Source organism: Ctenocephalides felis, unplaced genomic scaffold (genome assembly GCF_003426905.1).
Source record: "Ctenocephalides felis isolate EL2017-DRISC unplaced genomic scaffold, ASM342690v1 CF-g0.4_SCAFFOLD_01886, whole genome shotgun sequence".
NCBI classification, from domain to species: domain Eukaryota; kingdom Metazoa; phylum Arthropoda; class Insecta; order Siphonaptera; family Pulicidae; genus Ctenocephalides; species Ctenocephalides felis.
Window position 1 is genome coordinate 129,618,716 of NW_020538040.1, and position 22,229 is coordinate 129,640,944.

General features: G+C 31.1%; 2 protein-coding genes across 2 annotated transcripts; both read right to left on the reverse strand.

The window, feature by feature from the left end:
• Positions 1-583: 583 nt before the first annotated feature.
• On the reverse strand, positions 584-16,787 carry LOC113377726 (two pore potassium channel protein sup-9-like). Its single transcript, XM_026618136.1, has 5 exons — positions 16,480-16,787; positions 10,437-10,719; positions 5,898-6,276; positions 2,590-2,765; positions 584-1,049 (listed from the first exon to the last, which is right to left on the reverse strand). Exons 1-5 carry the CDS (start codon positions 16,604-16,606, stop codon positions 890-892), a joined length of 1,125 nt encoding a protein of 374 aa, XP_026473921.1. The 5' UTR covers positions 16,607-16,787; the 3' UTR covers positions 584-889.
• Positions 16,788-20,636: 3,849 nt separating this feature from the next.
• LOC113378087 (protein shisa-5-like) lies at positions 20,637-21,996 on the reverse strand. Its single transcript, XM_026618603.1, has 3 exons — positions 21,787-21,996; positions 21,466-21,717; positions 20,637-21,398 (listed from the first exon to the last, which is right to left on the reverse strand). Exons 1-3 carry the CDS (start codon positions 21,887-21,889, stop codon positions 21,313-21,315), a joined length of 441 nt encoding a protein of 146 aa, XP_026474388.1. The 5' UTR covers positions 21,890-21,996; the 3' UTR covers positions 20,637-21,312.
• Positions 21,997-22,229: the final 233 nt, after the last annotated feature.

The window sequence follows — 22,229 nt, forward strand, 5'->3', positions numbered from 1 at the left end:
TTTATGATTCCGTACTAATGAGTTTAATGCATTGTTGCCATTTTAAAATTGGATATTAGATAAAAATTCATAAATGTAATGTCATATCATAAATGCTTAATAACATATGTGATAAATAATGTTTGGTTGCTGAGAGCAGAGTACGGAAGCTAAGTCGAGTACGAAACCCAAAAAATTGTCTCAATTTCTTTTTACACAGATTCACTTTCAAATAAAAAGCAAATAACCACAATTCACTTCAAAAACAATTCGTTACTATTTTCTTATAATCACAGTTAGAAAATCTTTGTATCTTTGCACAAGATTTATAACACCAAATCGGATATGTTCGATGGGTCTTCATGGCACATTCACTGTTACGTACTTTTATCGTTCTTAATACGTAGGAACTGGCACACATATATCGTTTCGTAAACATTTGACAAAGGTTAAAACAATATTTCATCCAGAGCCAAAGTTTTGTAGTAACAACTTTAGATTTAATTTTCCCATATTTGATTTCAATTAAAAGCATTTCTATCTAAATTTTGGATTTTTAAACAATGTCCTCATGTGAGTGACAGAAATGTGTACGGAAGGCTATATGCATACTTATCATCATTACTTTATATATTTACATGGAATAGTTTTAGACGAACTCAAAATAATCTTTGAACGCAAAAAATTGACCCTTGCACCAATACAGACACTGCTCTGTTCTATCTGTTAATGGAATGAGAGGTGTGCCATCCTTGATAGAAATGACCACGTCATCCGTTGATGGAATTAGCCACATCGTCAGGTGGTGGCATTATCCTTGTCATCCAGCATTAGAAATATCCACGCTATCCATCAACGGCAATTGTTGCGACTTCAAGTTATCGAAAGGGCGCTTCCAGAAGACGCGTCGTTACACAGATTGGGCTCGTCTATTCGAAATTCCCGTATAAATAATTCTAGGGGAAGCATGGCTCTGTTCCACAGCAAAACAGAATTCTCGTAATGGCAAAGTTTGTTCTGGAAGCAACCGTTGCGTATGACCAGGAGATCGCTTCAGCGAGAACCGGCTCCTGTTTAAAGAAATTTATTAATATTATAAAATAAATAATATAAGTTATATATGCCTCAATTGCTAATTAATTTCAAATGCTTGAAATCAACCGCTTTACTAAAAGAAATAATTCTCCGATATTCATCACAAAGTCTACGTGCCAATATATAAGGTTGTTCGTAAAGTCGCTTCGTTTTTTTACCACCAGAATAGTTAAATTCTGGTAGTAATAAAAGAATTCTTTTTTTTTTTTGAACCTAACAACATACTTAAGCCCTATAATTATTAAATGATTTGAAAACTTATATTGTAAGGCCCGTGTGTTAAAATTTTTAATCAATTATGTTATTTTTTGAAAATAACGACCAAAAAATTTATGTTCTCGGAATTATGCTAATACCAGAAATAAAAAGATGTTCGATCAAAACTACCAATACATAATTTATTAAAGTAATTGTTTATAGTACGAAAATTACGTGCCAAAATGTCTATAAAAACGAAGTTACTTTCCGAACAACCATAATGTAATATGTGTATTCTGGACGTCATAAAATATAAATACAACACTATTTTTTAATTAGAATTTTCAGTAAAATTAATAATTTATGGATCATTTCTGATCTTGAAACTATTAAAGTTATCACAACCAAATGTCTTGCTCCATTCTTCTATGGATTCTATTGAAAAGCAATACACTGGCATAATGATTACGAGGTGTATTCCAAATGTACTAGAAAATTTTTAATTACTTGTGTATACATTTCCCTAAAACATGTTGAAATTTTCAACTATATTCACTGTTAATTTAGTCTGTTGTAGTCGATTTTTACTTGTTGGAAGAATTGAAGTGTTAAAGAATTTAAACTCAATTTTGCGTAAAAAATAAAACAAAAAGTATAACTAAGCCTGTAAAATGATACAGAAAGCCTATTGTGAGTCTGCTATTAGAAAAAAACGAGTGCTAACAAGCAGTCGTAAAAACGGTGATGATGACAAAGGCCAGCACGTCAATATTCGATTAAAATATGGAAAAGTAGAAAAAATTGTTATAAATTATCACCGAATCACAAATACAGAAGTTGCTGATAAATCTGGCATATCAATTGACTTATGTTATAATATTATTTCAAATGTTTTGAGTATGAAATGAGTGGCAGCAAAATTTATTGCATAACTGCTCACGCATCTGGTCACTTGTCGTTGCTTGTTCGTTTGTTTTTAGCTCTGGTTAACGGCTCTGGTTAACTTTTACCTGTTCCTAAAGTTGAAGAAACCTATGAAAGGGCGACATTTTTTTTCCATTGTTCAACAAAAACAAGCATCGTCAAATCATAAAAACACGTTAAACCTTACTGACTATCACAGACAAAGTAAAATGTGATTACAGTTGAAAATTTTATCATAGTTTCATTAGGAGGACGTATTCCGATACAGAAAACAATTGACAAACGATCTCTCCAGGCAAGAGAAATTTTAAAAATCTAATACTTTTTAAACACACTCGTATACCTTCACTTCGATCAAAGTAATAATAGTAATAATATTAATAATTATATCACCTTCTATGGCAGTGCGTTCTAAAACAACAGCATCGGCAAGAGCACAAAGAGTGTTCTGAGGTATCTGGATCCACGGAACTGCTTTCTGTGATGTGATGATGACCTAAGTTTCCGCTCAATATTGATCCGTTAGCAGTAATAACATCTCCTTCGAGGCGCACAGCTCCTTGCAGCGCCTACAGATCCATAAACTTATTAATTAATACAATTCAAATTCATACTAATACCCTATTTTATATTTAACTAGCAAACCCGACGAACTCCGTGTCGCCTCCAGATGATTTCGTGAGAAAGATGAAGAATTTTTTTGTTTTATATTTGAAAAGAAAAAATTTGATTTTTTTACACAACAGTAATGAACTCATTTCGATTACAAAAATGAAGTGTTTTTTAGTTGAACTTCTCTAAGCAAATGAAAGTGAATCCGCCAATTATCCGTTTCATTGAAGTGCTCTTTGGTAAACCACATTTTTTGTTTTTTGGTCTGACGTTAACACAAACAAGAGCGGATGGTTTCCCAACTCGTGAACAGGCAACGTATAACTGCCCATGTGAAAAACAATGATTTTCCAAATAATCTATTTGAAATTTATCCCGCAAACACTAAGCGATGGGCTTTGCGACTTATTATTGCGAACGCAAGGCGAACTGGAAATTGCAATCGTTTGAAGTCAAACGGAAGACCATTCGGAACCATTGGTATGTCAGCAATTTTTGATTGAATAGTGAAATTCAGTGCGTGTACATCATTATTCTTTGCGGCAAGAATTGTTCGTTGACTTAACCAAGCATAATTCTGATAATTCTCACTAATGTTATTACTCGAATTTTTAATTACGGTGCGTGGAGTTCCAGCAATTTGCATTAATATTCTTAGCTATAAACCTTGCGGAGCCCGAGACCTTTCCAATGAATGCTAAATTGTCAGGAAGGAAACCCCGACTTATTTTTATATATATGTAGATGATTAAAATATTGAAATTAGAATACACCTGGAGATCTTTCATAAAAAATGTTGGAGTTAAAAGTTTAAATAAGCATACACAGTACAATAATATTGAAATTCAGCGTATTATTGGACATTCTGAGTTAAAATTTATAAGCACGGCGTCGAATATTCATTTTGAAAAACAACTTGGAAAAATGAAATTGAACCACTGAGGTTCAAATTATACCAGTGTACAGTTTTATAAATTCAATACCTTATTGATCATTTTATGGTCATTTCAATATTAATTGTTCTAATTTGATGTATCATAAGACCAATATTATTGGCTCACATGATTTAAATATTATTAAATTTAAAACGGCAAAATGTAGGGCTCGATAAAATACTTTTACGGTTCATTTTAAGGTAAATATTATAGGAAGAGACTCTATCAATACTTTGTGTGTATATTATGTTCTGAGTTCTTTCCTTACCAAATTCCTATTTCATAAATTCTTCCTAAATAGGCTTCTCATAAATGAAAAAAATTAATTGAAAAAATTAATTGTGAAAATTAATGTACTTGAAAAATTGATTGTAAAGTTCTAATAAACTTCTAATATGACGTAGAAGTGTATGTTAATAGAAACATGTACAAATCAATATATTGAAAAACATTAAATAGAATACGATATAAACTAGTGGTGTGTATGGCATCGTGCCTTACGGCAAATGTTGCTGGAACTTCCCGTACTGTTATGAAATATTCGAAAAATTTTAAATGTTTTCACATATTTTATTATAAATACTGTAACTTTCATTGTAACTTAAAGTATATAAAATCCGAATTATTTTCAATATTCAAAAAAAAATTTTGGGAATTAATTTTTTTTATTTTGTAATTCGAAATAAAAAAAAAATTCATAAAACAATTGTTTCGTCAAAAGAAGCAAAAATTTTTTGAATCATTTAAATTGAATGCTTCGTTCTCTCAAAAACTGCACTCAAAATCATTACAAATTGGATGTTTTTTGAATCATTCAAATGGATGCTCTGTTTTCTCAAAAACTTAATTTGTATTTTCTGCACTCTTTCAGAGATGCTTCATATTTCAGAGTTGGCTGGGCCGACTTTTGCCAAACACTAATCAGCACGACTCTTTATCAATAGAAATCGAATGCTTTTTGAATATTTCAAATCGGTTAATCCGTGCTCGCGAATACGGGGACAAAAATTGTATCCATACACACACATATTAATTTTTTCTAAGGTATGCCAAAATATTCAGAATCCTCTAAAAGGTGAAGATATGCAAAAATTTTCATTTTAAATCTTTGGACGATTACTATGACACCCTACGGGAAGTTAAAAAGTTAGTAAAGGAAACAAATTCAAATTTTGTAAGTGGCTGAAGGCCAAAATCAAATAAATAAAAAAGTATTATTTATACATCATTTTTGTTAAATTCCCGTAGGGTAAGTTATAGTAATCGCAAAAAAATCGAAAATGAAAATTTTTATATATCTTTACGTTTCAGAGGTTTCTGAATATTTTGGCATACCTTAGAAAAAATGGATGTATGTGTGTGTGCGTGTATGTATGTGTGTGCGGATACAAATTTTCGTCGACGATTTAGGGAACACGGATGAAGCAATTTGAATAATTCAAAAAACATTCGATTTGTATTGATAAGGAGACGTGCGATTAGTTTTTGGCGGAGGCAGGTCGAGCCGTTCCAAAGATATGGGGCAAAAAGTGCCAAAAACGGTACCTCAGTTTTTGAGAGGACGAAGCGTTCGATTTTAATAATTCAAACAACATTCTACTCGTATTGACAAGATGAAGAATAGGGCATTTTCATAAGGGCAGCTCTAGCGGTTTTGGAGATCTAACGAAAAAAGTAAAAAAAAAATGCCATTTGGCGGTCAAAAATGATCATTTGACATATGCACATCAAATTATCAGATATTTTATAGAGATTTTAACAATAAGTATAAATTTTGTTTACATTTCTATGGTTTCCGTACCAATGTTTATACGTTAGGCAGCGACGCGGCGCTTACGCGCTTTATATTTTGTCTCTATGCAGTTAAAGCAGTACGATTGCTTTGAAAAAAAGTTCAGATCTTCCAAAATATGTCAAAATAAAGAAAACATTTTTTTTCAAAAAAAAAATTTAAAATAAAGTAAAAATTTGTCCAATTTATAGTTTCTCAAAAATCTTATTTTTTCGAAGTAAAATTTTTACAAAAATGTTAATCGTATTTAAAAATTAATAATTTTTGGTACGAAAAGTTCCAGCAATTTGCCTTAAGGCACGATGCCTTAATTGCCTTGACAGAATTCCACTTACAGCTAGTTTAAATTATCTTTGTTTTACCTGAATTGCTTGCGCTTCGTCCCTGCGTTCGTCCTCCGTGTTCATAGTGACGAATCGCAACACTAGAAGATTCAGCGAAGCGGCAACGATCGCGAGGCCGAACAGAATGAAAATTAATGCGAACATCACATATTGCGGATTTTTGTTAAGAGCGTTATCTTTCTGCAAGGCCACCATATCGCCAAAACCTATAGTAGTAAGCGTTATAAAGCAATAGTAGACTGAATCGAAATAACTCCAGCCCTCGTATCGGGAGAAAGCGGCCGCGCCGCCTGCTATCGTCAAGGAACTGAGCGTGGTCACCACGCAGATCAGGTCCAGTTCGGAGGCGGTCGTCTGGCCGCAGTGCAGGGACGTCTTCACGCTGCGGATCACCACACTGGAATGGTCGATTCAAATATATAATACATCGACATATATAATAGGCAAATCTCACATAAGGGGGTTGTTCGGTTTTTATTTTGTTTTCGATTTTGAGATTTTTTGGTATTATGAAAGCTAAAAACATTAGAATTATTTAAAAAAAAAATAATTTTAATATCTATTTTTTGACGAAGTTAATATATATATATATATATATATATATATATATATATATATATATATATTGAATGGTAGAGTCTTGGATTTGTGTATATTTTGTAGAGTTTCGAACAAGAATCCAAAAATAATACAAAATAAAAAACAAGAAAAGTTTTTAAAAAAAACAATTTCTTTATTTAATTATTTGTTTATTGTCGACGTTTCGGAACTAGGTACGTTCCATCTTCAGGACATCTGTCAAGAAACATGATCTTGATGAGATTTTAGCAAACAATATGTTTAGGAAAAGAAAATAGATTTTTTCTTAAATAATGAATTAAATTGTAAAAAATATAATAATGTACAGAAATATGATAATATGTTCAAAATAAAAATGATAAAAATAAATGAGTGGATTATCAGAACAGGATATTAAACATAATAGAAAAATTCACACCCTGACATATAAAAACACACACATACAATCTCACATCTCTCGTTCAAGTGTTTACACGTGTTACAAAAGGCACACCAGTTTCATTTAGTTAATTTTCGAAAACCAATCGAACAACATCCAGAGAACAATATTATTTGTGTTTTCAAATAATAATTTTAAAAAAGACAAATTTTTTAGTAATTTTGATTTACAAAATCTAATTATTCGGCGGAAAATTAACTCACAAAATCATTTTTGTTAAAAAAGCTTGTTTAGTGAAAAAGTGCTAACAAATATTCAAACATACAGGTAATTAATTCAACTTTGTCATTAACCTTTTCTTAAAAAAAAAATTTCCATAACTTTCAAAAAAATTTTTCTATTATGTTTAATATCCTGTTCTGATAATCCACTCATTTATTTTTATCATTTTTATTTTGAACATATTATCATATTTCTGTACATTATTATATTTTTTACAATTTAATTCATTATTTAAGAAAAAATCTATTTTCTTTTCCTAAACATATTGTTTGCTAAAATCTCATCAAGATCATGTTTCTTGACAGATGTCCTGAAGATGGAACGTACCTAGTTCCGAAACGTCGACAATAAACAAATAATTAAATAAAGAAATTGTTTTTTTAAAAACTTTTCTTGTTTTTTATTTTGTATTATTTTTGGATTCTTGTTCGAAACTCTACAAAATATATATATATATATATGTATGTATGTATGTATGATCCTCTGAAACCGTTTTTTTCATCGCTCCGCGAGCTATTGTATGCCAGCTGCTCTCTTTTTCATTATAATACCTCAGACACATAACCTTTTTAATGTGTCAGCATCTTTGAACACCATTATGTGTATTAGTACATTGAATTAAATGGTGTATTTAGTACATTATATTAAAAACTTTAAATACGTTTTTCTCAAAATGACTTTTTTCAATGCGGTGCCACAAATTTAAAAAAAAACTACAAGTCGGGTGGACTGCAATACCTAGTTCCCCTACCTCAAACCGAAAAAACCGGAAAAAAGTTCAAATTTTTTTTTCAATTTTTTTTTTTAAAAAAAGTAATTTTTTGTCAAATTTATAGTTTGTCAAAAATCTTATTTTTTCGAAGTAATTTTTTTTCAAAAATGTTAATCGTTTTTAAAAAAATAATAATTTTTGGTACGGGAAGTTCCAGCAATTTGCCTTAAGGCACGATGCCCTAATTGCCTTAAGACAGAATTCCACTTACAGCTAGTTTGTAACTAAAAAACGAACAACCCCCAACACTCACTTACTGTAACAATCACTTACCTGAAATATCGCATGTACAATGCATGGTATTGTATACCATTTACGCTGCTATGGACAAGTTCTCAAGGCGTACAGTAACTTAAAGTTTTATATTTATTCATTTATTTACTTATTTAAAATCATTACTTATTAAGATTATAGCTACTAAATAAGAATAAAGAAGATGTAGAAACTCTATGTTTGGGACTATACGCCAACCTTAAAATTATAGGGCAGTGATGATTAAGTCGGAAAACACAAGTAAAATGTACAAAATAGTATCGGAATGCATGATAGAGGAAGAGAGCTTCAAGTATGTGGAAGGGTAAAGTTCACTTTAGTCCCGAATTCAGAGGTCGATAAAAAACTGTTCAGATGTCTAAAAACATTGTTATTCATAAAAAAGTTGACAAGATTTTGCAAAATTAATATGTTATAGTAGATAATTGAAAATTTTAAGCTTAATTAATTAATCTTTCACGACGATCAGCCAAGCCGTTTCTTTGTAAATAGCAGAAAAGTGAAAAATTTTTCGTTCACGTTTTAGCCCGCAGTTCTAAATCGATTTTGAAAATTCAAAAACCGTTCGAAAGATATTGGTTGGGTTGTGCTGATGAGTTTTTGGTAGAGATCGGCCGGGCCATTTTCTTGTGATAAAGTGTTGAAAAAAAATTTTTGGACGATTATTATTATTATTATTTTGACGGTAGATATCATAGTTTTTTAAATCAGGGCTTTTCAAACTCTGGGTTGCGACCCCCAGGGGGTGGAGAGTCGCATACTATTGTAATTATATTATAACTATTTTTTGAAAAAAGCGGCAATGCAAAACTGTTATGTAGGGAGTCTGCGTTAATATGTTTATGTTAAAAAATAAATTTGAGGCATAGGTATTTTCCCAATGATATCGATACACAACAAAGGATTTCCAATCCATTTTCAATTGAAATTGAAGAAATTAGTTTTTTTAAGCTAAAAGCATAAGAAGAATTTGTTGAATTAACAAGTGATACTATTCTGCGACTCAGATTTTCTCAAGTACCTATGCATGAATTTTGGATAAAAATCAAATCAGAATATCATTTACTATCGGAAATAAGAAGCCCTGTGCTAGATCATACTAAAATATTACGACCCTACGACAACTCGTTTAGCTTTAAAAATTCGTCAAAATTTGCAAATGTTAGTTTCGTTTTTTTGGCTTAGACCTTTCGTCGACGTATGCTCAAAAACGCCTGCACCGATTTCAAAAACGCCTGCACCGATTTCAAAAACTTAAAAACCATTTGATGTATCTCAATGAGGACTATCGCTTGTCAGTTTTGTGCGACGATCGGCCGAGCCGTTATTTTAAAATTTGCAAAAAAGTGTTGAACTTTTTGTCCACATTTAAGCTCATACTACCGAATCGACTTTAAAAAATCAAAAACTGTTCGAAAATATTAGTTGGGAATAATACTGATTAGTTTTAGGTGAAAATCTACCGAGCCGTTTTCTTGTAATTCGTTGCTGAAAAAAAAATTGAGTCGATTTTTATGAAACTTTTTTTTATGATATATATCATGATCTTATACAACTTATTGAAATATTACGCCCTTACGACGAGTAGTTTAATTTTAAAAATTCATCAAAATTTGAGAAAATGAGTAGCTTTTTTGACGTTTGATAAAATTAGAATTAAATGATTTACTTGGTATAACGATAGAGTACTTGGTTTTAATGAACATACTAAACCATTAAAGTCCTACGAAAACTGGTTCAATTACAAAAATTATAGAATTTTGAAAATTTGCTTTTAGAAAATACTCAGATTAACGTGTTCGTTTGCTTTCAATTATGTGTAATAAATCCACCCGGAATACTTTCATACACTCATATATTAATTTATTTTGTATTGATTGAGTAGATTATTCACACATATCGGGAAGTTCATGTAACTTGCTTCGAAGCAAAATACCAATACCAACTAGTTTATCTTATACTAATATTTACTATTTGAGAATTTGGTCCGCTTCAAAATTACGCACATGTTTTCATTGGTTTAAATATGTTTTCTTAATGAATTAATATTTTTAAGATTTTTTTTGAAAATTCTTAGATAAATGTAAGGTAAAGTAACCAACAAATTAAAATTACGTTTGAATTTTTAGAAGACAATAAAACTTTGTGTTATTAATATGTGAGAAGATCCCAGCAATCAGAAAATCTTGAAACTTCAAAAATGGAAAATCTTAGGTTTTATTTCATTTACTATCAGTTTGCGAGAAGTGAATAGTTGGTACTTATTCCTCACCTGCTAAGCCTATTGACCCGTTCTCCTATACTCTGGAACATAACTAGGCCCAATGGGATGCCTACGCTGGCGTAGCACATCGTGAACAACTTGCCGCTGACCGTGCTAGGCGTAGAGTGACCGTAGCCGATGGTCGTTAGAACCGTAGTCGCGTAGTAGAAAGCGCCCGCAAATTTCCATTGCGGACCTGCTTTATGCGGCTCCGATTTCAATACAACCGTCTCCATTATTTTGAAGTCGTCAGATGATATGTTGTACTTTCTTATCACCTTTTTTTCGATTACTGGAATTAGACACATAAAGGAATCAGTCAAAAAAAAAAAAAAAGCTAAGGTGTATTAGGGTGTAATAAAAGTTTAACCCTCCGTCGGTCGGATATTTTTTCACTTCCAAACGGTCGGAGTGGTCTGGCTGGACCACCATTCATTTTACATGCATTTATATGAGGTAAATGAGTTTTTGGTGTCATATATTAACGATTATTAGTAGTAAATATTTATAGTTTAGTTTTTTCTTTTTTTTACCGTCTTTTGCATGTGTTGTGCTTGCTTATAATAAAAATATATATATATATTATATTATATAAAAAAATCAAAGAATATAAAAAAATCGTTGCTTTTTTTATTATTTTTATTTTTCTGTTTTATATCAATGAAAAACAATATTTATTCTTTTTCGGCTCCTTCGAAATGAATGTGAAATTCGAAATGAGGTGCGTCGCCTTTGAAATGAACTGTAAAATTCAAGTTGAAAATATAATTTTACTACAGGCTTGCCAAAAAAAATTCGAACGCAGTACGGGTAGAAAAATTGTTGATAGTGTGCGCATTACTCATCCGATTTTCAATGTTTGCGATGACCACTAAGTTCGGTAGGTTTTCAAGGAACTCTCGTCGTGAAAATACTAACATTCATGTTACAACACATAGCAAAGAATATATAAAATGCAGTTTGAATAGAAAATACCAGTAAAAGACAAAATACTAGTTTACATATATCAAAAAGCGTATATTTCATATAAAATGTATGGGTGGTCTAGACAGACCACTCCGGCCGTTCGAAGTATAAAAAAGTTAATATCCTTATAATTATCCTTCTGTACATTTTTTCGTCCTGATTTTTTTATTGATCGACAGCTAATGAAATTTTAGGAAAAGTCAAGAAATTTCAAGTGGATGGGATTACCGGAAGTATTTTTTTTTAATTGAAGTCGAAAAAAGTCTGGCCAGACCACGCCGACTGACGGAGGGTTAATATTACAAGCAACTTCGATAAGACGGACAGGCTGTCATATATTATATAATACAGATATCATTGTGTATAACAATAAATATATTATATATATATTCCACATTATTGATGACATGACGAATAAAAGGTATAGTATAGTTTCCGACAAGTGTTCGAAGGATTATACAATGAAATCATTTTGGAACAACAGCCCGGACCTTTCATTTGCGCAAATCAATGTACAGTTTAAAATTGCAGCGATATAAAATGAGTACACAAAGTTTCCATATGTGATTGCTCAGATCAACAAAAAACTTACAAGCCAAGTGAATGATGTGATTTTTGAGCTACCAACTGCCAACCCCTATTTTTAATTATAGTACTAATAACCAGATTGTGCGCCTCATCAGAAACAAGAATTAAACATCTGGTCTTAGGAAAAGAAGTTGGAGATTGCCGCTCATCGTAGTTCTCGTGACATTCACATTCCTTAGCCGCTTAGTTCGGCAAAAGCATATTCAGATCGTTGGGAATTCAACGACTACTTGCTTACATATGGGCCTTTTTGCAAACCCAAAGCGTACTACCTTCGCGAAATTGTGCAGATTCAACAAATCAGCCATACCATAGTCATCACATTAGCAAACAACTAAAAGAACTAACAAAACAAGCTTGCAAAACTTATAGAAGTAAATTGAGAATTTAAAAAATAAATTAGGATAAAAAAGCAGAGAACGGCTCAACAACTCAAAATGCTGGTACCAAAAAAAATTCGTTAAAAAGGCAAGAAAATGCCAGGTGCCAGGTATCGTTTTTCTAAAAAGTTTGCAACAAAACCCGAATACAAAATATAACAAAGATCAGTAAAGGCTAAAAAAATACTATATGATTTTTCTTAGATACTGGTTCTGACGTCTTTTGCTACCCTTGGAGAACCATCCGCAAATATAACAAGGCAAAATAGAAATTACAAGCAGCCAATGATACATCGTTTAGAATTAGCAAGTCACCATCTAAAATGTGAACTCACCAAATATATACTTTGATTTCTTACCATTTCTTAGAACACTACCGGATTGCCCAAATAAACGAATATGTTTATTATTATATGTTTATGTCGATAGAACCATATGTGCAACAAAAGCATAAAAACTTTCAAAATCATGATTTATTTATCAATGCATCATATAATAGCAATATTTCCAAATTTAGTCATCTTTCATCCAGTATACTGCGACGAATAAAAATAGTGCTAATTCGTTATCAGGTCGCAAATACCGTAAAGTAACGCTACGTGAAGGAACTCTACGCCATTCAAAACGTTCAAGATCTTCTCCTCCAAACCTTAAAAAATGATGAAGAGTGGTACAGCTTGGCGAACTGAACTTGACATGTATCCAGTACTTCATATACATTATTTTTTTATTAGTATACAAGGATCTACAATATTTTCAGTCGTAGACTTAGTCAAGGCATACCGGTTAATGAACACAATTCTCCAAAAAGGTTATGTATGCGTTTACTGTGTATAAGCATTAAAAAGTAGAATAAAATGTCCATCAGTATGTAAAGATATGTATAAGATATTTTACTTATTCATAAGCAAACCGTAATCAATAATAATTAATATTATTTCAAATTTTTGTCAAGCTTATTCATAATAAGTATGTAAAGTAAGATTATATTATTATTATTAATAATAATGTAAATTTTAGTTGCAGTAACGGTTCGATTATAAAATAAAAAAGCGGTTACAATAAGTAACAACCCACCCTAACATCATGGCCAAAAACTTAATAAAAGACCATGGCATTAAACGGCTCATTTTTGATATTATTTAGTAATCTTATTATATGTAGAATTACTCGTAGGCTTAATTAAATATTTTCACAACAGGACTACATCTATAAGCTAAATAGATCCAACATCGAATCGATCACCAATGGAAGACCTTTCGACCTTTTTTCTTTATTTAATAAACCATCAAAATTACTGAATGTTGTATAAGAACGACAGATTGTAATTCACAAATGTAAATAAAAACAGTAACAACAGGAAAATTAAATATGAGCAAAGCACTGAATCAGGTATAATTTGACACCAGTATAATTATTGCATTATTGCAAACACGCAATCAGAAGGTGCAAGGTCAGGACTCTATGTTGGATATGACAAAACATCCCAATCAAATTCCAATAATTTTTACCTAGTGGTCAAAGATAAAATAAATCACCGCTTCAATTTATCAATTCAGGCCTCTTTTATTCAACGGCGTTGTTTAATTTCATTAGTTGTTCAATGTCGACATCAGAATTGATTATTTGATTGAATTATAAGAGTAAAAGTAGACAATGCCTTTGTAATAAACTTTATCGGGACCAGAGCATTTTTTATTTTACAGTAAAAAATCATCAGAACAAAACTTGGCAAACCAATTTTGACAATACTGCTTTTTTTTAGGCTTTGTCTTAACTTTTTGTGAGCTCAAGATGCCTTTTTACCCTTGCAAAAGTAAAAAGGCAAAGTATGATAAACATTTTTGATTTTATTTTCCACCTTTCAACGAAAGCTAAACGAAAACTACTCAATAGATCGAAAAACACTTTTTTACTGATTGTAAGCTGAATTGCCTACTATCGAATATCAAAAGGCATTTTTTATTTGGACTACTTCAGTAAACCTTTATATTATTCTCCCACTCTTCCAATGGTGCTAGTGGACAAGGTTTTTCGCAAATAGAATTCAAGCGAAATAAAATTCAATTTTGAATCATTGTAATTGACAATATATATTTATGGAATGTGTTCTGAAAGATTATTATGATGACAATTTATCTAACATTAATGCATGTCGTAACTATGAAAAACAATTCAATTTAGCAATAAAATATTAATTATTTCCTCATATTGAAGCGTAGCAAGGTCAGTGCCAAAAAACCATTCGCACGTTAATAGACTGACATATCTAAAAGATATTAGTTGCTGTTTCAGTTATAACAATGTAGTTGTAGCAATGAGGCAGCTTAGACAATTTTCACATTTAAATATATACAAATAGTTTGTTTATTGAGTTATGTTACATTTTAATTATAAGCTTAGAGAAAAATGTAATAAATTTCCCGAAAAGTTTATTCTTTTACGAAAAAACTTTATATTTTCTTGTCGTTTTCAAGTCATTCTAAATCGAATGAGATCAAATTTGAAATGAATATGTGTGTATTTTAGACAATTTTTTACTTTTTGTCGACGTTATCTAAAAAATGGTTGTACCGATTTCTAAAATTTAATGTATCCGGATAAGGACCATCATTGGTTAGTTCTGCGCGACGATCAGCCAAGTCGTTTCATTGTAATTAGCAGAAACGTTTAAAACTTTTCGTCGACGTCTTAGGCCACAATTTTGATCGACTAGAAAAATTCTGAAACTAAAAGATATTGGCTGGGAATCGCATTAATTAGCTTTTGGTGAAAATCGGCCTGTGCGTTTCTTCGTAATATATTGTTGAACTTTTTTTGACGATTCTGATGCAACAATAAATTTGGTATTCTGAAAGAACACAAAAAATATTATAGGCCTCCTATAAGCGGTTGAATTATAAAAATCCATCGAAATTTAGAATTTCGCAGTGTGCTCAAGTAATTCTAATCAGAATCCATCGGTACTTCTGTGGTGTTTCGTAGATGGTAGCTACTGATTGGCGTCAATTACACTTGTTAGATAAAATATATTTTAGAACCCGAAATCGATTAAATGAAATGTGTTAAACAAATTAATTTAATTTGAACAATCTCAGATATTACTAGTATGTTTCAAAGATATCACAATTGAAAATCGTTTTTAATGAAAGCGAAATATTTATTTTAGAAATAAACAGTTTAACATTTAACTTACAACCAGCTTATTTTATTGAGTAGTAACAATTTTGAATTAATTTTAGTCTATTTTGTATTTCGATTCATGCAACCTTTATTCATTAATTTATGTTATGTTATTATTCAGTCCTTTGAATAGTAATAAGTAGTGTTATAGTTGTAACTTTTATTTTAATATTGTTTTACTTTTATGATATAAAATCGTGCATTGCGCGTACAGAAATGATATTGACTTTATAAAACCTCACACAATAAAGTGCTTATGAAAATAATTCATTCAACCTTAGAATATTATGGAACTAATGTTCTTTATGCGCCTTGTTATTATTCAGTCTTTTAAATAGTATTAAGTAGTATTATAGTTGTCACTTTTATTTTAATATCGTTTTACTTTTATAATATAAAATCGTGCATTGCGCGTAAAGGAATGATATTGACTTTATAAAACCTCACACAATGAAGTGCTTATAAAAATAATTCATTCAAACTTAGAATATTAAGGAACTAATGTTCTTTTTGCGCCTTGTTTACGTTTTATTTCTGAAATGTATATACCGTGTAAAAACAGCATTCGATTCAGGAAATGTAATACATATAGAAAAATCTATACTCTGAAGAGATACATTTTCTTTACATGTGGCTTGTACATATATAACTAATATCCATTAGTTATATTGATAAAATGTGATTTTTTTCAACTTTCAATTTCAATTGTCATCTTTTGTGCGAAAGCGAAAAAAATTAAGTGTGAAGTTTTACAATTGAGATTATTATGAAACCCAAACATAAGTGTTGAGGATGTCTTTCCCGCAAGGTCCGCATGCGTGTGCGGAGTGTGGGCGTTGTAATTGTAAGTGAAACTCCATACGACTAGAATGACAGCCGTATCGGGTTAAAAACAGCAAAGTCAAATGTGAATCTGCTTCCCATGCTGGCCGTACCTTGCAAAGTTTCCCAGCGCCTTTTTTCCGTGTCTGACTCGAGTGCATCGAAGACCGCAGCTCCCACCAGTAGATAAGTAAATGTGCACACGATAAGCGATAGCGTGCGTACGTTTTGCTTCTTCATTATCTAACTACGAGCTTCATGCTCAAGCGTTTGTGGGGGATGGTCTAGCCCCCAATTGTTCTCGCTAGCTACTCGCATTCAGATGTCCCACGAACGTCACCATCGTTCACTTTGTAATCACTTCACTGTCACCTATTTAGAATGAGCACCACGACCACGCAACTACTTTCGAATGTTGTGTTATCACTGCGCGGCAGACGGACCGCGGCAGGCGACGCCAGTGACCGCGCGGCATCAACCCCTGATGCAATATGCTGTCGAGTGTGTGCGTGCGTGTTGCGCGCTTCACGCGGCAAGCGGTAAGCGGCGAGCGGTGCGGCGAGCGGTGCGGCGCGATGCGTTCTGCGTTCCGACTTCAAGGTGGTTCCTAGCGCGCAAATCCATGTTTGCTAATCGCCTCCCGCAGCCCGCAGCCCGCAACCCGAAGTCGCCGACCTCGCGCCGGACGATCGATACCACCAGCGCGGTGACGTCACATTCGCTCATTCTTGACGCGTATGAGCATCACGACTTTTTTTTATCATAACTTCCCTCAACAGTTTCGACCAGATGCGGTTACGTTTCATTCGAGCGCGATATAACACACTTCGGCTAGGAGACGTTCACGCGTAATATATGTATGTACATACATGCATACATGCACACACACACACACACATATATATATATATATATATATATATATATATACCCATATATATTTCTAATTTTCATGTCGCAAATTTCGTTTCCGTTTTATATATATGTATATATATATATATATATATATATATATATATATATACTAGCAAACCCGACGAACTCCGTTTCGCCACCAGATGGTTTCGTGAGAAAGATGAAGAAATTTTTTGTTTGGCTTATATTTGAAAAGGAAAAATTTGATTTTATTGAACAACAGTAATGAATTTATTTCGATTATAAAAATGAAGTGTTTTTTAGTTGAACTTCTCTAAGTAAATGAAAGTGAATCCGCAAATTAGCCGTTTCATTGATGTGCTCTTTGGTAAACCACATTTTTTGTTTTTTGGTCTGACGTTAACACAAACAAAGCGGATGGTTTTCCAACTCGTGAACAGGCAACGTATAACTGCCCATGTGAAAAACAATGATTTTCTAAATAATCTATTTGAAATTTATCCCGCAAACATTAAGCGATTGGCCTTGAGACTTGTTATTACGAACGCAAGGCGAACTGGAAATTGCAATCGTTTGAAGTCAAACGGAAGACCAGTCGGAATCATTGGTATGTCACCAAATCGCCAACATATTTCTTGGCGGCAAGAATTGCTCGTTGACTTAACCAAGCATAATTCTGATAATTCTCACTAATGTCATTACTCGAAATTTTAATTACGGTGCGTGAAGTTCCAGTAGCTTGCATTAAGGCACGATGCCATGCACAACTAATTTTCTTAGTTATAAACCTTGCGGAGCCCGAGACCTTTCCAACGAATGCAAAATCGTCGAAATCGGTTCGTGCGTTCTGGAGTTATTTCGTCAGGAAGGAAAACCCGACTTATTTTTATATATATAGAATATATATATATATATATATATATATATATATATATATACATATATATATACATATATATTTCTAATTTTCATGTCGCAAAGTTCGTTTCCGCACTCCCCCGAAACGGCTTCACCGATTTTGACCAAATTATTCGTATTCAGTGGGTCTGAATACGGCTACTACCTGTTTTTCACACCACTAAGCGATAAGGGTCGTTTACCTTTAAAAATTTTTGTTTTTTTTATGTGGCATTAACAAATACATACAACCCTGCATTTTTACTTTTTTATCACCAACCCCTAATTTTAATCATTTTAGTAATTTAATCATTTTTTCATTTTTATCGAATATATTTGACATAATTTTAGTAAAGATTTTTAATCTCAATAAAAAAGCTTAAATTTTTCTTTAAATTACAATTTATTTTTATTGCGGGTTGTCCAGCCCTAATTTTTTTAAATTTTAGGGGTCAATTTTTCCATTATAATTTTTTTAATGCGGAGTTGACAAAATTAATACAACCTTTTTCAAAATACTATTTATTTTTGTCAAGGTTTGTCTATCCCTACCATTTTTTTTTAAATTTTGGGACCAATTTTCTTTATTTTAATTTTCTATAATTCGGAATTGAAAAATACATAGTATCCTTTTTATTTCGAAAAACTGTTTTTTTTATCAAGGGTTGTCCACCCCGAACTCATTTTAAAATTTTTTAATTTTAATTTAAAATATTTGCAGAAATAAAAAAATCTTTATTTATACGTTTCGAGACTTGATGTGTGTCATCATTCAGCAAATCAACCAAACAAAAACAAAAACTTCAAACACTTAAATTAGTTTAAAAAAAAATTCAAAAAATAAATAAACACTTAACCAAAAATTTTAAATCAAAAAAATAAATTAGACAACATGATGCCTCCTAAGCAAAAGGGATGCTTAGCAACTCAGAATCGACAATGAAATTAATCAATGTTTTTCTTTGAGGCTGATAATTATTTCAAATATAATATGATTCAATGTCAAAAAACTATCATACATACATACATATATATATATATATATATATATATATATATATATATATATAATGTATGTAATACATACATACGTGTGTGTATGTATGCATAAATACTTATTTGTTTAAGTTCATGTATATGAATTAATATACCTAATATGAATACATATATATTACTTATATATATTAGATTCTATATCAATTTTTTTTACTCAGGTTTAGTAATGGTAATTTTCTTATTACTTATTACTTTTTATTTTTTTGTATCAGTAATATTAGAAGTAGCTAATTTATTGATATTTCAATGTATCCCACTAAATATGCTACAAAACCTTGGGAAAGGCAGGCCAAAGATTAATGAGGTATCGAGGAAAAAATTGCACACAATATAAGTACCTACTCAATATTATCACAATCATCAATGATAGGTTATTAAATTTTTTTAAAGAAAAGAATGATAAGTTTGAAATATTATGTAGTACTATCGATAAAACAGAAACTAAAATATATCAACATTACTAGATTTTTCTAGCAGTAAACTTATTTTATTGAAATAACATTAAAATTTCTCATCACAATTCATTTTATAGAAATAAAATAGTTCTTGTATAATTTTATGCTTGATTAACCATATCCATATTTCATACAATAGCTATAAATAGTTTACAACAAATATAATACTTGAATGTTTAGCATTTTATTTTATTTTATTTATTTATTATATATATATATATATATATATATATATATATACACATTTTACATTATTCAACTCTTATAAATTATAATCACAGAGATTGAATTTAGCAAAAATATATGGACACACCTATAAATATTTACAAAGTTAATACCTATGTTTATGCCATAAAAATATATATCTTATTTATTAACGAATGACACACAAATTCATGTGCATTTAAACCATAGTCTCTCAGGTGATAACATAATTAAATTTTTAACAATTTGAGGGAAAACAATTTGTACTTTTAAAAACATTGTAGTTAAAAACAAAAATATGTTCAATAAGTATATACATTTAGGTCAAATTTAGGCAATCGTTTCTTATTGACAAGTATACTACAATATTAAAGTTTATTAGTATATAAAATTTAAAACAGATTTAAATTGCGATTAAATATAAAAATGCTTATGTCTATATTGGAAATGGTTCAATTGTTATAAAAAATATCGATTGAAAAAAAAATACTAAATATCGTATTGAAATTTAAAAAAAATTTAATTAAAATTTCTTGAATTCATAAAACAATACACAATCAAAGGTTTACAACTATAACTTAAGCTAGGTCAACTTTGATAACATATCTTGGACTTCATATCTATACTATTTACAATATTGTATAAAAAAATACGAATGCTAATAAAAAAAATCTCATAAATGAAAATTTATGCTAATGCCAAAATCTATCAAGTACAGAATGTGCTGTTATCTTTAATACTAACAATATTAATCATAGAAAGTATAAAATATATATGTTTGGCAAATGATTAGAGCAAGTCTGAAGTATTTTTAACACATCACTATTATATAAAATAATAACTACACATATCATGATCACTTTGAAATGCAATATTTGTATACGCATTAATTGGCAAAAATTTAATGTGCTTACATTTTTGAGAAAAGTTGCTTCTGCAGAAGGCATCATATAAGTCTCAAAAACTAAGCAAAAAAAAAAAACTATGAGAAAATTTTGCATGCCATCAATTCGTACCTTTTGTTTGACCTTTGTACATTCGTGACTAAATATGTAACTACAAAGAGGTATCCATGATAGATTAATTTGACTTTTTGGCTCAGCATTTCAAATAATTCATTTATAAAATCAAAATTATTATTTTTGATAAATGTAAAACTAAAAAATGGCATGAGAACTAGAATATGAGCATTTATAAATGTAAAACTAAGAGGCATATGAAAAATATCAGTTAAAATTATGTATTAAAAAACAGGACTATTTCAAAGGTTGAAGATTATACCGACTGAAGTTAGATCGACAGCTCAAATTTGTTACCCATCAAAAGGCAGTATCTTCTCATAATATGAGAAATCATATAATTCTATGATGGATTTATAACACATAACAAACTACAGCCATATTACAGCTTTACATTTCATTATGTGATGGTATCAGTCACACAGCGAGCTTTGGACATTTAATAATTAGGATTGAAAGGTGCTTGTTTTGAATATGCTTCACTTCGCACAACTTCTGAATAAGGTGGTGGAAGAACATTGGCAGCTGTAATTGATATAAAAAATTATAAGTAACGAATACTTACAAATATATTCTTAATAAAGCAGCTTACCAGGCACTGATGATTGCATTGGTTGAGGCATAACTTGAGGGTTGTTCAAGGGGTATGGTGGTTGAATAGGATAATGTTGAGGCGGATATGGTTGTGCCGGAGGATATGCAGCTTGAGGATAAGGTGGATACGCTGTCGCATTGTAGCCTGGTTGAGTGCCAGGGTAAGGAGCAGCATTCGTGTTCTGATAAGCAGTTTGTTGTGCAGCACCATCAACCGGTTCATGTGTTGTGCTTGTTATAATAACTGGCGCTATATAATATAAACGGGGTTATAAAATAAATGTATGATATTTGCATGTATTACTAAAAATGAACCAACTGTTGAAAATTTGTCCTTGTGTTTTTCGACGACAACACAAACCACATATGAAGAATAGTATGAATAGAACAATGAAAATAACGATTGGTAAAAATATATCCATGGTTTTGTGCGAAAACTAATTATATACGCTAATTATACTTTATCACACTAAACTTTATAACTTCGCTTCTTAACAAAGCAATCAGAAATCTAAATAACAAAACGTCAAAATCGCTATTTATAAAAGGTGGCGCTCTCTTTATTCGCTAATGTTTCCATATAAACATGATTCATAGATTCATTCGTAGAGATAAGCCAAAGCCATTGAGCGATGCCGGTAGATGCCAGCCGTTGCCAATTTAGGGCGTGTATGCGAGTATGCGCATCACTCATTATCAGTAGTCAGTTAGTAAGATCGTTACAATATGAAGTAGTGATGTACTGACTCGAAAAATTCCTGA